This window comes from Anopheles aquasalis, chromosome X (genome assembly GCF_943734665.1).
Source record: "Anopheles aquasalis chromosome X, idAnoAquaMG_Q_19, whole genome shotgun sequence".
In the NCBI taxonomy this organism is placed as follows: Eukaryota; Metazoa; Arthropoda; class Insecta; order Diptera; family Culicidae; genus Anopheles; species Anopheles aquasalis.
In genome coordinates this window covers 5,085,412-5,101,912 of record NC_064876.1, presented here as the reverse complement: position 1 = coordinate 5,101,912, position 16,501 = coordinate 5,085,412, and the positions used below count along the sequence as shown (strand labels likewise).

Here is a 16,501-nt window from a genome sequence, read left to right as displayed (position 1 = left end):
AGAAAATAAACGCACCCAGATCTCGCGGTCACCGTGCCACATTCTTACAACACGGGAAACACCAGTAGGGAAGGCGTTAGAAAAGAGAACTATTTACCTTTGGGGTAGCGATGCTGGAAGCGGGCGTAAACTGCGGTCACTGCACTAGAACTCGTCTCATATACACTTGAACTTGAAATCATATACACCACACTTTCACCAGAATGTTAATATGCACTTCATCTGTACGTCACACTCGTTACACACCAAAGCTACACTACCTTTTGACCACTTTTTGAACACACGCGATAACCAGAGACACCACCAGCACAGCCAAGGAACGAACGGGGACAAGATCGCGAAGCGATCTCCCTCGCGGCTGCCACGGTAATGAAATCAACTCGTTCACTCTCCGTGAAACGAATCTCAGAGCGGAGAGCTGGTGGCGATGATGAGAGCGGGACTGCGTGCGCGTGTGGAATCGAATAGTCGCGCTCTCGCGCTCCCTCCACTGAAAACTGCGGTATTGGGTTGTTCGAAAAGTAATGGCGTTTCTGAAAATTTAGAGCAAATAGAGGTTTGCAAATTTGATACGACGTATATGATTTTGTTCTATGATCTTTTCATTTCTTTCAGGCGTCTTCTAGATTTGCCAGTCAGAGAGCTTCTGATTTTTATATTTAATAAAAAAAAAACCGAAGGAAAAGGACCCGGCGGGCAAATCCCATACAAAAATGCCCGATTTTGTATGAGAAATGTCCGCGACATTTATCGTTATCGATACAGCATGTTTAACCCTCATCGGTTCGGTGCGTACGCCAGGGACACACACAATTTGGTTCGTAATAATTCAATGATTTAAAAACGATTACCAACCATACTTAATTACGTATTTCACGCGAACGTGCAGTGTGTGCGAAACGCTTTTAAAATTATAACCAAAATTCAAATGTACAAATTCATCCCCTGCATCCCTCATTAATACATGAATTTACGTTATAATGTTTTGGCCCTATGCAAAAAAAAATAGTTTGGCAGATCTTTCGGAGACACATCGCCGGGAATTACCGGCCTGCTATGTTCTGTTTTTTTGGGCCAACAGTGTAGAGTACGCAGCAGCGAAAAACATCGAGAGTTTTGAAATTATTTTGCAATATCGCCGGTTTTGCAACAATGCGCCTCAGGCTACCCGGCTATCCCGAATCCTATTTCCTAATTATCGCACCAATTAAACGAACCACATGCAGAGCACACTCGGATGCGATTGCTCTCGCGCTGGTTGGTTTTCGCGGAATTTGAAGCTCGCCTCGAGAACGGCTTTGAAAAGGTTTTTGTATGTTTGAGAGCAGACGAATGGCCTGTTGCTATACTTCTATAGAAGAAAAGAACAAAAAGGCAGGCAGCGCGAACGAGCAACAGGTCATTCGTCTGTTCTGAAACATAAAAAGGCATCACGGCACGTGCACACTATTCGTCTATTTCGCTCTCTCTCTCTCTCTCTCTTCTCTCTGAAACGGGCGCGCGCGCGCGCACACACAGGCACACAGAGTTCAGAACCCAGCATCATCGTGTAATCCTTTCCATATTCGCCGGCGAACAGAATAATTTCATTTAATACATTTTGTTTGAAAATTAAAAGAAACCTAAATTTCCGGAGGGACGAACTCGGGTATGGAAATGGTTTAACAGATTGTTAATGTTCTATTAACCCGTGTTTAGCGCTACCAAACCGGCATGGGTGCTCTGTTTCGGCAGGGAAGAAGGGTTTGAAACATGTCGTAACAGGATGCGACGACGATGCGAAGGCATAACCGCCGCTAGCCGGGCGACAACAATAGCATCTGGTTAACCAGGCCAATGCACCGATACTACACACACCGACACCATCGGCGCACACGTACAGACGACGGGCTGTTGCTGCTGCTCATGCTGGTAGGTGCACGCAGAGAAAACGGCGGCGTAGCGTACGGAATCAGAGTAACATCTAAGAAAATAAACGCACCCAGATCTCGCGGTCACCGTGCCACATTCTTACAACACGGGAAACACCAGTAGGGAAGGCGTTAGAAAAGAGAACTATTTACCTTTGGGGTAGCGATGCTGGAAGCGGGCGTAAACTGCGGTCACTGCACTAGAACTCGTCTCATATACACTTGAACTTGAAATCATATACACCACACTTTCACCAGAATGTTAATATGCACTTCATCTGTACGTCACACTCGTTACACACCAAAGCTACACTACCTTTTGACCACTTTTTGAACACACGCGATAACCAGAGACACCACCAGCACAGCCAAGGAACGAACGGGGACAAGATCGCGAAGCGATCTCCCTCGCGGCTGCCACGGTAATGAAATCAACTCGTTCACTCTCCGTGAAACGAATCTCAGAGCGGAGAGCTGGTGGCGATGATGAGAGCGGGACTGCGTGCGCGTGTGGAATCGAATAGTCGCGCTCTCGCGCTCCCTCCACTGAAAACTGCGGTATTGGGTTGTTCGAAAAGTAATGGCGTTTCTGAAAATTTAGAGCAAATAGAGGTTTGCAAATTTGATACGACGTATATGATTTTGTTCTATGATCTTTTCATTTCTTTCAGGCGTCTTCTAGATTTGCCAGTCAGAGAGCTTCTGATTTTTATATTTAATAAAAAAAAAACCGAAGGAAAAGGACCCGGCGGGCAAATCCCATACAAAAATGCCCGATTTTGTATGAGAAATGTCCGCGACATTTATCGTTATCGATACAGCATGTTTAACCCTCATCGGTTCGGTGCGTACGCCAGGGACACACACAATTTGGTTCGTAATAATTCAATGATTTAAAAACGATTACCAACCATACTTAATTACGTATTTCACGCGAACGTGCAGTGTGTGCGAAACGCTTTTAAAATTATAACCAAAATTCAAATGTACAAATTCATCCCCTGCATCCCTCATTAATACATGAATTTACGTTATAATGTTTTGGCCCTATGCAAAAAAAAATAGTTTGGCAGATCTTTCGGAGACACATCGCCGGGAATTACCGGCCTGCTATGTTCTGTTTTTTTGGGCCAACAGTGTAGAGTACGCAGCAGCGAAAAACATCGAGAGTTTTGAAATTATTTTGCAATATCGCCGGTTTTGCAACAATGCGCCTCAGGCTACCCGGCTATCCCGAATCCTATTTCCTAATTATCGCACCAATTAAACGAACCACATGCAGAGCACACTCGGATGCGATTGCTCTCGCGCTGGTTGGTTTTCGCGGAATTTGAAGCTCGCCTCGAGAACGGCTTTGAAAAGGTTTTTGTATGTTTGAGAGCAGACGAATGGCCTGTTGCTATACTTCTATAGAAGAAAAGAACAAAAAGGCAGGCAGCGCGAACGAGCAACAGGTCATTCGTCTGTTCTGAAACATAAAAAGGCATCACGGCACGTGCACACTATTCGTCTATTTCGCTCTCTCTCTCTCTCTCTCTCTTCTCTCTGAAACGGGCGCGCGCGCGCGCACACACAGGCACACAGAGTTCAGAACCCAGCATCATCGTGTAATCCTTACCATATTCGCCGGCGAACAGAATAATTTCATTTAATACATTTTGTTTGAAAATTAAAAGAAACCTAAATTTCCGGAGGGACGAACTCGGGTATGGAAATGGTTTAACAGATTGTTAATGTTCTATTAACCCGTGTTTAGCGCTACCAAACCGGCATGGGTGCTCTGTTTCGGCAGGGAAGAAGGGTTTGAAACATGTCGTAACAGGATGCGACGACGATGCGAAGGCATAACCGCCGCTAGCCGGGCGACAACAATAGCATCTGGTTAACCAGGCCAATGCACCGATACTACACACACCGACACCATCGGCGCACACGTACAGACGACGGGCTGTTGCTGCTGCTCATGCTGGTAGGTGCACGCAGAGAAAACGGCGGCGTAGCGTACGGAATCAGAGTAACATCTAAGAAAATAAACGCACCCAGATCTCGCGGTCACCGTGCCACATTCTTACAATACGGGAAACACCAGTAGGGAAGGCGTTAGAAAAGAGAACTATTTACCTTTGGGGTAGCGATGCTGGAAGCGGGCGTAAACTGCGGTCACTGCACTAGAACTCGTCTCATATACACTTGAACTTGAAATCATATACACCACACTTTCACCAGAATGTTAATATGCACTTCATCTGTACGTCACACTCGTTACACACCAAAGCTACACTACCTTTTGACCACTTTTTGAACACACGCGATAACCAGAGACACCACCAGCACAGCCAAGGAACGAACGGGGACAAGATCGCGAAGCGATCTCCCTCGCGGCTGCCACGGTAATGAAATCAACTCGTTCACTCTCCGTGAAACGAATCTCAGAGCGGAGAGCTGGTGGCGATGATGAGAGCGGGACTGCGTGCGCGTGTGGAATCGAATAGTCGCGCTCTCGCGCTCCCTCCACTGAAAACTGCGGTATTGGGTTGTTCGAAAAGTAATGGCGTTTCTGAAAATTTAGAGCAAATAGAGGTTTGCAAATTTGATACGACGTATATGATTTTGTTCTATGATCTTTTCATTTCTTTCAGGCGTCTTCTAGATTTGCCAGTCAGAGAGCTTCTGATTTTTATATTTAATAAAAAAAAAAAACCGAAGGAAAAGGACCCGGCGGGCAAATCCCATACAAAAATGCCCGATTTTGTATGAGAAATGTCCGCGACATTTATCGTTATCGATACAGCATGTTTAACCCTCATCGGTTCGGTGCGTACGCCAGGGACACACACAATTTGGTTCGTAATAATTCAATGATTTAAAAACGATTACCAACCATACTTAATTACGTATTTCACGCGAACGTGCAGTGTGTGCGAAACGCTTTTAAAATTATAACCAAAATTCAAATGTACAAATTCATTCCCTGCATCCCTCATTAATACATGAATTTACGTTTTAATGTTTTGGCCCTATGCAAAAAAAAATAGTTTGGCAGATCTTTCGGAGACACATCGCCGGGAATTACCGGCCTGCTATGTTCTGTTTTTTTGGGCCAACAGTGCAGAGTAGCGCATAATCATATCCCCATATATACGCACACAAAGCGGACGAGCAATCACAAACTTATGCTTATATTAATCCACATAATCGATCGCGTAGGCGTAGAAAATTGCGTTCTGCAGCCGCGCTCCGCTAAACTGCTGTACATATAAAAGCTTCATCAAATAAACGTAATAGAAATATCCACCAAAAACCATCCAAATAGGGCAAGTAGCGTGCTGTGCGACGGTTTACGGGACCTTGGAACCTCTACCTTTCGACGATGAGGAGGATGAGCCTGCTCCTGCCCGCCGCCGAGAGGCCTCGCTGCGATCAAGATTGGACTGGAAGTAGGATGCCTCTTTGCGGGCTTGGGCCACCTCGGTGCGTAGTTTCTGGCGGGCAACGGCTTTCTCGTAGGCCAGCCGTTCGCTCAGCTGCATCCACTGGAAGTGCGGCAGGTACTTCATGCTCCACAGGATGTCACAAAACACGGACTTTCGGCTGGTGCTGATAGGTTTCGCGTTCAGCTGCTGGACGACTGCTTTCGCGATCCGTCGCCTTGCGAACTCCACCCATGCCTCCGTGTACTGCAGCATCGCCCGTTTGCCCTTGGCCGTTCGTTTGCGTACCGTGTTGCCTGGAAAGGGTGGAAGTAAGTGCACGAGGCCACCGGTTAGCGCAGCAAAGGTAAAGTGAGGAGAAGTCGCCGTTACCTTTCCGTGCCGGTTGCATGTATATGCGCCCAACTTCACCATACGGATCCAGCAGCTCCCGCAGGATGGTTACGTTCATGTGCTTCGGAACGGAGGAAATGTAGATGATACCGGCCACGTTCTTCTTCACCAGCGGTGTCACTTTGTGCCGCGCTCGGCTGACGACCATCTGTTCACTATCCTCGACTGATGCGTCGCTTGCGTCGTGCTCTTGATCATCATCGCTACCATCGTTGTTACCGTCAACATCGTCCTCGCTTGCTAGGTTATCCGATGCCTCGCCGTCACTCGCCGAGTCCCGTGTCGGTGTCCAGGGCGCCTTCCGTTTCCGCAAGCCGAGCGACACCGGTTTCTTACTGCTGATTGCCATCCTTCTGATCTGTTTGCTGGAAGACGTGCAATTATTTTCCTACCCCGTACCGGCCAAAAGATGCTCGATGCACTCTTCAAAAGACACAAAATGCGTTTCCCACGCCACCTGAGACTGTACAGCTAGCTGAGAGAAACGATAAAAGAAACGATAAACGATTAGCGCCCCGTTTGGCGACAGCCACGTAAAGTCATTGCCCATTTCTCACCGCCATATTGGATTTCGATTTTTGACAGGTTAGAAGCCTTGATAATGTTCATCGCCGGGCATCGTGCATTTGATGAAACGAAGCGCTCCGCTTCGGACCCGGAAATTTTCATAAAATTGTTGTCCCGCGAAGGGATTGAAAACCTGACTTTTTGCACTTTTACAATCAGAATGATTTGAAACTTGTAAACTTTAACTTTCTCTTTACGGGTTTCGTACTTCTCAAGGGGCGACAGACGCTTCGTCAAGACGAGTTTTCGAGTTTAAGCTTCGTAAACTCTAGCGTAAATATTAAATATCTGTCAAAAAGTTTACGTTTGGACATGCTTACGTGACCGGAATGAGACGCGTAATCCGAATTACACTGAGTTTTTATCGACTTTTGTGAGAAAAATAGGATCTTTTTTCCGAAGAAAAAGATTAAAAACGCTAGTAATGATCACTCACTATTAATGCAAACCACAAACAGAAAATATAGCGACGCAAATCGCTTGCAAAAAGCGATTACGCTAGGATTTATGCTCCGTGGACCTATAATCTTTTTTACACCGTGTAAACGGCAAATGTAAACTTTTTGGCATTACATTCTGAGTTTATACGAGAGTTTACGCTTCATGTATCGCCGGCTTTACGCTTCGTCTGTCGCCCGCTTGAAAGCGAAACCAAACCAATACCAAAACATGCAGGCTTCCACATCTGTCAACTGTCGCGTCGAGACGGAAGAAAGAGAAAAGAGTGAGCGCGCGAGCGTGCACCGAACTTAGGTAGGTTCTCCGGCCTTTCAAACAGTCAAATCAAACCGAGTCGCCGCCCGCGGAGGTAGCACAGCAGTGCGGTCGATTAGTTTTTTCTCGGAAACGACGAACCCCGCGATTCGCTCAAGAGTATGCGCGCGCGTGCGCGTGCGTTGGTGTAATGTGTGCTTAGAGGTGCGTGGTCGTGTTTCTGTGAGTGTTTTTTTTGTTTTTTTTTTTTGTGCGTAACCAATAGGTGAGCCTCGCCTAGTGTTCCTTGCGCGAATTTGCTGCGCCTACTCCTTCGACACCACCAATCGCCGGAATTTGGCAACGTGAAGGGCGCGCTCGCATGGGGAGTGCGTGCGTTGTAACGGTTTTTCCTGTGCCATCAGCGTCGGTGTGCTCGGCGGCCCGACTCCCGGGAAAGCCTTCAAACCTTCCGGGCGAGGCCCCCTGTTTTTTTTTCTGTTGTTGCGCTCCCTGTTCCGAACAGGCTCGCACTCTCTCTCTCTCTCCTCTCTCCTCTTCTTTCTTCCATTCGCACTGGTGGCTTCGTGCATTACCGGCAAGCGAGCGCGAGCACCACCAACCGCCGTTCGCCGTATAATTCGTGGTTTTCCCTCTTCCGCCCAGAAAGCCCAAAAAATCCTGTGCATGTATTTTTTTTTGCTAGCAATGCGCGTGCGACGCACCGCGTTTCTGTGTGTTTCTGTCTCTGTGTGTGTTGCGCGCTTAGCGTGACCGATCGGCCAGGTGAACGCCGTCGCCAGAGAGCCCACACGTGTGTTTGTGTGTGTGTCTGTGCATGGCTGGTTGACCGTCCGAAGCCCAACCCAGGCAATCCAGGGAACTCTGGTGGCGTCGGATATTGATGCGCCTGCCGGGGTAACTGTTGCTTTTCAAGTCTATGGCTCCTCTAGCGTACTAATACTTTTTCTGTTTTTGGTTTATCTTGGTTGCACCAGGTAGCGAGCACAAGATCAATTAAGCGCCTCCTGTCCACCCTTTTTGGCGCTTCTGCTAGCTCCTACCGGATCGAGTCCTGCCAGGACCTGTGTACCAATTGGCTGGTGTGACGTTCCAGTGTGTTGGTGCACATTCGTTGTGTGCATATCCACCCTAAAGAACCACCACCAACAGGGTAACAGGGGACAGGTGGTGGTGGTTCTCTTTGTTGCGATCGATTTCCTTTGCATTCGCTCCGTGAGGGCGCACACACACACACACACAGGCTCACAGACACAGTGGGACGGTGTGCTTATGTCGAATTTGCTCCCCCTCCCTCTTATCCTTCCCATCACACAACAAGTGCGGCCAAGCAGCGATATTTATCGAACCAACAACACAGACAGGGATGCTTGTTCTGTGTATTTGTGTGTGAAAGAGAGACAGAGAGCGAGAAAGAGAGCCCACCGTGAGGTTTCGGGTCGGACGGACCCCCAGAAGGATCACCGTGTGCCTCAGGACCAGGTCAGGTGCGCCGCTGGTACGCATGCATGCTTGTGTGCGTGCGTAACCATTTACATACCACAGCACATCGCGGCCTCGGGGAGCCCCCTTGCCCACCCCTTTGAGAGGCCTTTGTCTCCATCTATCAACCTCCAAGCGGGCACAGTCAACGATCAACTTGAGAGGATGTGACCGGAAACACACAAGCCGACCACCCGCCCCCGACCATCAACCATCAATTTACACGATTGTAAACCGTTCTGAGTGCGCGCTTCTTAACCGTCACCAAAACCAAAAAAAAAAAAACAACAAAAATCCATCCGTTTCCGGTGCGTCCGTGTTTGCGGGATGGGGTGAACCTGTGCCGCAGCTCCTGCTGGCCGTGACTGGCGCCGTTACCATGGCAACGGCACAACCGTACACACAGCCGATTGTGTTCCAGCACGTTTCATTGTTGTTTCTATTCGTTGCAGATATTGTTTGTAGGTTTGGCTTGAGCTTACGTTCCAAAAAGGTAACGAATGGTAGTTACCGAGTTAGTTCACCGAGAAAAGAAGGTCTATTGTTGAAAACGCAACGGGCGAAGAAAGATGGTGCAGCAGCAGCAGCAACGTGTAGCACAGTTTGTCCTGGACCATACCGAGCCTCCTCCTCCCACCCAGGCTGACCAAGTTGCAAAACGCCATGTCTCGAACGCCATGAGCGCCGCGAGTAGTGAATGAAACATCCCCCCCCCCCGTCCCTCACGCCCCCCACACCTCCCCGCAAGCAGAGTGGATAGAGATATTGAGGAATTTTCAAGGACCTCCGTAGTGTTTGTGCGTGTCTGTGCCGTATACGCGCGTGTGCAAGTTTTTTTTTTATAGTGTGTCACCGACAGCAGCAGCCGCACCAGGAGACAACGCGCACCTCAACAGCAACATCATGAAGGTGACGGTTTGCTTCGGTGAGACGCGGTTCGTCGTACCGTGTCCACCGGGCACGACCGTACTGAAGCTGGAACAGGAAGCGATCCTGCGGTACAAGCGCAAGGTAAGTGCGAGGCACGCACCATTCATCCTCTCACACACTCTCCTCTCTGTCTTGTTGGACTATTGCAGCGTCTTTACATGCCGCTGATCGGTTCGCTCGCACGCACGAAGAAAAGGATAAGGATAAGGCAAGGAAGGATGTCAAGGGCTTGCTTGGTTGGTTCGGTTCGCGTTGAGTTCGTTTGCAGTGCGCGGTACGCGGTACGCGTAGATACGTCCGCTTGCCGCCGTGTGTTAGTAGTGGAAGCTTATTTCTGCATTTCAAGGCCAAGGTTGGCGTGGCGGCAGCAGCTCCACAACACCAGACACCCCACGAGTAGAAGCGAGCACTCGGTCGTGTGTCTGTGTGTGTGTCACCCTCACCTCACTTCAGCTCTCTCGTGGTGGATTGATTGATTGTAAACGGCTAGGAAGCGTATCGTAGATCGCGATCCGGCCGATCGTACCCGGGAAGAACGGCGGGGAAAATGTTCCCCACCCCCTCACCCCTTTTCACCAACGCGTGCTGGCGTGTGCTGGCGTGGCTGGGCTAAGAGCCACGGAAAAACCTCAAAGGAAAGCGTCGTCGCGTACGCTCGCACTACGCATCACCGTCAGAGCGAGCGAGCGAAAGAGCGCTAGATCACGCGCTCTCCTCCTCAAGACACGCAAGCAAAAGGCATGCGAGGAGGGCAAGCGAAAACACAATGACCGCGCATCGCGACGCACCACGCTCCAAGGACACCGAGGCAGAAAGCAATGCGCAGCATAAGCGGCCATGATGAGCGAGGCGCTCGCGTACTGCCATTGCCACAACTACCGCTGCTTGATGATGATGATGATGATGATGATGATGATGATGATGATGATGACCATCGTCAGCACACCACCGACCACCGATGGATGGATGATGGTGCACGACACTTGATGAATCTGGGGCCCCTCTCTCGGGGAGTTGCTTTGCGTGATTGATCTCGGCGTGGCGTAGCTACACGTCCGGCCTCTGGTGCATTTCCTCCGTTTCACTCGAATGCACTGGTGCGCGCGGTGGTTTGCTACGGCCCTCCCCACCACCGGGCCTTTGAGGATACGCGCGCGTGCCCAGCAATACGGGGGAAGAAGGCAAAGCAGCTGGCTGACATTGGCACGACTCGACTCGTGCACGACTACGTTCGCCAGCAATGTTTTGATGGAAAGCCACAAACAAAGAAAAAGAGAGAGAGAGAGAGAGCTAGCGAATGCGAGCAGGTGCTTTCCTTTGGGGGGGGGGTCTTACTGGGCTAGATGTGCATCTTCATTGTACCACAACTCTCGGCGCAACGCAACAACACTAAATTCCCAATTAGCGTAACATATTGAGCCCGGTTATAGATGCGTGCATTCCCACGCGTAGCGCCTAGCATTGTGCTTCACCAAGCCACTAATCGAAAAAAGAGAAAAGGGTTGCAGGATGGCGCGAGCGCGTGAAAATATGGACGGATGCTTAGGACCTCCGCTAGCGGCAGCTGCAGCATATCCCACATCTTTAGCACGCTCTTTGCACACGACCTGCGCGTATAGTGCTGCCGCTGGGTCCTTGCAACGATGCACCCGTATGCGCATTCCTCTCTCTCTCTCTCTCTCGCTCTCCCTCATTCTGTTGTGTATTTTGTCTCGCTCGCCTACTGCTTCGCGCGCTGCTCACACTTCCGGTCCGTTGATCCGTTGGCGACGACCACCCCTTCACAGCAGCATAGCACACACACTCTGCTGCTACAATTATGTTGCGCACTTTGTCATGTGTCGATGGTCGCTTATCGTGCACACGCATACACAGCAACGTACGTGCGCGCGGCAACAACGAGTGAAGGATCGCACGCAATTATCACGTTTCCGATGTTCGCTCGCTTGCGTGAGGGGGTCACCCCCCGCCTGATCACGATCAAATTGCAGTGCAACAAACTGTTCTATTTCCGGCACGAGCGACGATGATGCGGCCGCCCCTGGGTTGTCGTCCCCTTTTTCCTGGCCCTTCCATTTCATCGACTCTTGGGGCGCCCCCGCCCCTGCTGGGCCCCCGCTCGGCCCCTGCTCGCCCCTTCTCACCTGTAATTGTCGCAATAAAAACAATCACCTTCCCCTTTCCCAGTGCGCGTTCTGGGGGACGCCGGATGTGCAGTGCTGCTCTCGCTGTGGAAGCATTACTTCCTCTGGGGGGGGGGGGGGGGGGGCGAAGGCACCACGGGCACGGGAAATCACATCCCCCCACTTCCAGCCCCTCGGTGGTAAAAAAAAAAAAAAAAGATTCGTCCCGGTGTGGTCGCGCACCGAACCTCGACGAGCTCTCGAAACCCAGCCAAGCGATGAAGCCGCCGTCTGAACAGGAAATGCCCGAACGAGCAAGAGGGTCCCTGCGACAGGAGGACAATTTGACTTTAGAAATTCACGACACACGGCAATACGAAGGTAGCAACGTGCTGAAAAGAGAATCTGTCGGGAGAGAGAGAGGGAGAGAAACAGGATGCACGATAGATTTTAAAATGGTGCCACGGTGGCGGTGGTGGTGGTGGTGGTGATGGTGGCGCTAAAAGCGAGCGGCGGTTGGCCCTTTTTCCAGCAGCCTCTGGCGCCGAGCAGAGCCCCGGTGGCAGGATTTGGTTCGTTTTGAAACGAACCGAACGCGGAGCGCTGTGCCTATGCGCTGTATGTGTGTGTGTGTGTGTGTGGGTGTCAGGGGCCGATTCTGTTCCTCGAACCCTCCAGATCCTTTTTTGGCGTCGTCGCTCATCATTGACCCGGACACGATACGGCCCGTGAACAAAGATGCGAGAGGAATGTGCGCCGCGGTGAGGTTGTGTGGCGGGTTCGTCACTTGCCGTAGCGTTGAGTTCCTTTGAACGTGCGTCGTTCAGTTCAGGAATGCGATCGCGAGCGCACCGGCACCGCGCCAACAGTGCTCGGCACAAATAAAAATCCACCTTCGACTATAATTTACATTCCTTCGAAGCGGTTCTGTTTCCGCATGTAATAATTATGTGTATATTTTAATCTTGTAGAATGAAGACTGTAGCTTATTTCGTCATATGTTTTTTTTTTTAATTTGCATGCAGCATAAATCAGTAAATTGAATTTTAAGTTTGAATGACCAGTTTAGGATGTGACTCAAAAAAGATCCACCTTACAAAATCAGTTCTAAAATTGTTATTTATCAATTGATCTACTTTTCGTTTGTTTTGCTGTTGGTTTTTCCAGTGTTATTAATTATAAAATTGGATGATTGTTGATTGAGGTCATTGTTTGCGAGTATATGTGCCGGAAAAGTGACTTTTTTCTGATTATTAAAAGGTGTGTAAAAATATCTTTCCGTGTTTGCAGTCTGCAGGGGTTTTTTGAAAAAGTTATACAGAGTGTAGAATTTCTATAAAGTATGGGAATAGTCGATAAGTCTAACTGGGAATTGTATAAAATTGTTTAAATTTTGGAAGTGCCGGTAATGGATGTGGTAGAGGAGCCAAGCGGCAACCATATTCACTTGTGGTATCTATGAAAAATGAAAACACCCTTGAAACACCTTCTCCTTACTTCAAGGAATGTTATAAATAACGATTTCTAACCGCACTAAAATTTGCGGCATTTCTAACTAAGGGTTAAAAGCTATTTCACTTAGAAAAAAAAACCTTATCGACCAAGCAAAAACGAAAAAGAAGAAAAACTTTACGAAATCAAAATATTTCAAGTTTAATCTAAATTCCAAAACTGATGGCTAAAACAGTGCTTGAAAGCGATGAAGCTACCCTATACCAACGTAGTTTGGTAAGGAAACATATGCTCAAATTCAAAGAACTACAACCACAGATGTGTATTTTAATGTTTTTGGATCGCTTTTGAAAGAATTTTGAATTTTGAAAGAAGGGTGATTTAGATAATGTGGGGCAAAGGACCCATTTATCCTTCGGTTTAATCAATTTAAAGTAATGAAATCGCCTGTCCAGAGCCTCATTTTACACTCTTCAATGAATCTGAATTATTTTACAGGTCAAGCTGTAAATATTGACCTGTGTAACCTACAAGCAATTATTTATTATGAAGCATTGAATGATGCATGGTGCAGTTTGGGTTCACATTACCCAAGAAAAATGATAGTAAGCATTCCAAAATGTCTCGAATCACTATTTAAGGAGACAGGAGGCCATATAAATTGCATGTGTCTCATTACAATAACTTGTCTTTAAGTTATGCATTGAAACCATGAAGTGGATTTTTTTTGTGTGTCATACCCTAAACTGGAGATTCTAACTTGAAATTCTATTTACTGGTTTATGCTGAATGCAAATTCATAAAATCATAAAATCAAACATTATTCCAAAAGATAAACATATACACATAATTGTTGTATGCGGAATCGTAACCATTTCGAAGGAATGTAAATTATAGTCGAGGGTGGATTTTTATTTGTGCCGGGCACTGTATGTGTGTGAGTGTGGTTTTCATTTACAAAAAAAAAACAATCTGTAAAAGCCAGTGAAAGAAAGGAGCGATGGGGGCGATCATGAATCTCCTAACTTCCTTTTGTCCCTTTCCCATGGGATGCGTTCATAATAGAAAATACCTGATTTGAACTGGCACGCAGCATCCCAACTCTGCGTCCTGCTTTGTTCCGCCCTCTGTTCTCTCTAGCATGCAATTAATTCTGAGACCTTTTATTTCCTTTTTTTTATTTTTTTATTTTTTTTTATTTTGTTGTTTGGTTGCGGTTGTATCCCACATACCAACACACGTACTCCGTCTCTCTTTCCCTTCTGGTCTCTGGTGTGCGCCGCTGAACCAAATGATGGACGCAGGGAAATGGAATTCCAAAGCAAACCAAAGGGCGCGCACACCTGTCTGCCTGCCACTTGGCTTGGCGATGATGCTCAATCTTTTTATTTCTTTTTTTTCTCAATTTTTTGTCATTCTTCACCGAGAAGTAAAGAGAAGTGTCCCCGGTACCGGTGCCAATTTCCATACCCGCACCCCCCGCCCACCATACGGTGGATAAGGGTGGCATAAAGCGCAGAAGGATATGCTTTTAATTCCCATTGGCACCCCTTTTCGTTGCCTGTGGCTGTGCCAGGGGAAGGGAGCAATAGCGTCACCCATTCTCTTTCCACGCGATGGTAAAATGTGCGCAATGAGAATGCACTTTCCCCCCTCCCCATATCTCGTTCCACCCCCACTACCACCTCTCTTTGCACATGTACAATCTGCCGCCGCTGCTTCTGCAACACATTTTGCTTTAATGCTTTTTTGTGCTGCACGCTTTCCGTTTTGGATTTTCCTTTTGCTACCTTCTCTCTCTCTCTTTAATTTTTCGCCCCACCTTCCCTCCTCTTCACCAGCACCCACCGGGTGCAATCCACATCCGGCACTTCCTTCCGTTTCGTTTAGGAACGAAAGTAAAAAAAGAAAACCTTGGCGAGCGTCGTGTGCGCACGCACGCATGTGTTCATGATAGCAGAAGGGAGGGGGAGGAGGGGGAGAGGGGGTTAGTGCACCACCCCTTTCGTTTGAGCAGATTTTGCACAAGTGAAGAGCAAAGAAGGAGGAGGAGGAGAAGCGAAAGGAGACGCCTAATGCGCAAATGCATCCAATTGTTGGCCAATTGTTGTTGTTGTTGCACACGCGGCGTGTGTGCGAAACCATCAGCGCAGCTTCCCATCGCAACTTACTTGGAGGTGGGGGGGGGGGGGGGGGAGGAAACATCATATCAGAAGCATCGAAGGGCCATTGCTCTGGATCATTGGATTTGCTCAGTGCCGGGAGTTTTTTTTCTTTTTCTCCGTTTGCTCATCTTGTGTGTCAAAGAGGGAGAGGAGGAGCCAGTTGGTGGTTAGCCGTGCCCACATGACCCTTTGAAACAAAGGGACCATTATCGGCAAACCGGGGGCTGCATTATCGCTGCATTAACCCACGCCACCCTTGAAATTCCTTCCCGAATGAAATGAATTCCTTCCTGCCAATTCCTGTTTCAAAACGTAAAACTCATTTAACGCCGAATTATCATCGGAATAATGAACAAGGGCGCGCTAATTTGTTACCTTATTGTTGTATAATTATTGTTTTCCTTATTTGCTATTGCCTTTTTTAAGGGTTTTGTGTTGTTTTGCGATTATGAAATAAAACCAAGTGATAGGAGCTCCTTAGAAAAGGTGATTTAGTTCCAGTGAACTGTTTTTATTTTCTCCTTAAAATGGATTAAACCACGAGAACAATTACTGAACTTAAAACGCGCTACGCACTAGAAAAAAGAAGCGTTGTAGCAGCTGCACTGTTACTAATTGCTCCGCACCCGTTCGGGTCACCGGGGCCACTGCCACACCGTGCCAAAGGATATCCCATATTTGCCCCTTAGCTAGACGACCAAGAGACCAAGCAACAAACAGGGAACAGAGAGGCACAGACGGGAGGTGGGCATGCATGAAGGCATCATAATAATGGAGGGCACGATTATGCATCCTCGTTACTGCAATCTCTAGGAGGAAGACGAAGAAGAGGAGAAGGAAAGCGTAAAGCAAAGAAAAGTCCTTAAAATGAAAACATGGTAAACATATGTTGCCTCTATGACCACCTTCCATTGTTTATCCTCCGCCATATGCTGTGAACTGGCCAGGAAAGGGCCTCGATGCTGCTGTTGCTGCTACGGCATAAGGATGCCAGCACATGCCGGCAAGCGCAAGGCAGTAAACTTGAGGTGTGGCTCGCTAGCTGTATGTGCAGTTGCTTAACATGCAGTGAGCACAGTCAAGATGAAAGCCATTTTTCTTTCGACGAAATTGTTATTTTTTTTATTTAGAGTAAATTGTTATTATAGTCATTTCATTAATTTATAGATTCTTTTAATTTTTGTTTTAATAATTCAGATCCAGAAAAAAGGCTCAGTTTTGACGATTTTTAGCAATGGAATCATTCCACAATTATATTTTCAAGTGACTGTTGAACAACGTACGTTTCAAGAATATTTGGTTGTATTTTTAGAGATTATTTGTTTAAAACTTCC

General features: G+C 47.8%; 2 protein-coding genes and 1 long non-coding RNA gene across 5 annotated transcripts in view; 1 reads left to right on the top strand and 2 right to left on the bottom strand.

The window, feature by feature from the left end:
• Window positions 1-105: 105 nt before the first annotated feature.
• LOC126569768 (uncharacterized) lies at window positions 106-4,463 on the bottom strand. Its single transcript, XR_007607815.1, has 3 exons — window positions 4,032-4,463; window positions 2,064-2,499; window positions 106-533 (listed from the first exon to the last, which is right to left on the bottom strand). It is a non-coding gene; the product is annotated as an uncharacterized LOC126569768 (long non-coding RNA).
• A 286-nt stretch (window positions 4,464-4,749) lies between these two features.
• On the bottom strand, window positions 4,750-6,196 carry LOC126569720 (activator of basal transcription 1). The gene is made up of 2 exons (XM_050226999.1): window positions 5,714-6,196; window positions 4,750-5,637 (listed from the first exon to the last, which is right to left on the bottom strand). Exons 1-2 carry the CDS (start codon window positions 6,081-6,083, stop codon window positions 5,249-5,251), a joined length of 759 nt encoding a protein of 252 aa, XP_050082956.1. The 5' UTR covers window positions 6,084-6,196; the 3' UTR covers window positions 4,750-5,248.
• Window positions 6,197-7,107: 911 nt separating this feature from the next.
• The window catches only part of LOC126569487 (uncharacterized), a 45,849-nt gene continuing 36,455 nt past the window's right edge, over window positions 7,108-16,501 (top strand). The window contains exons 1-2 of one of the 3 annotated variants that reach the window (XM_050226660.1): window positions 7,108-7,219; window positions 8,950-9,508. In XM_050226660.1, coding sequence (XP_050082617.1) covers window positions 9,401-9,508 — 108 coding nt within the window. In that variant the 5' untranslated portion in view covers window positions 7,108-7,219; window positions 8,950-9,400. Of the gene's footprint in view, window positions 7,281-8,949; window positions 9,509-16,501 lie in introns of all 3 variants that reach the window. The other 2 variants (XM_050226652.1, XM_050226668.1) reach the window with 2 other exon arrangements.

Bases quoted from the DNA above. Each gene is read 5' to 3' on its own strand.
- LOC126569720 (XM_050226999.1), bottom strand. From the start codon at position 6,083: ATGGCAATCAGCAGTAAGAAACCGGTGTCGCTCGGCTTGCGGAAACGG. The intron at 5,638-5,713 runs GTAACGGCGACT...CACCCTTTCCAG, and splicing joins CATGCAACCGGCACGGAAAG to GCAACACGGTACGCAAACGA.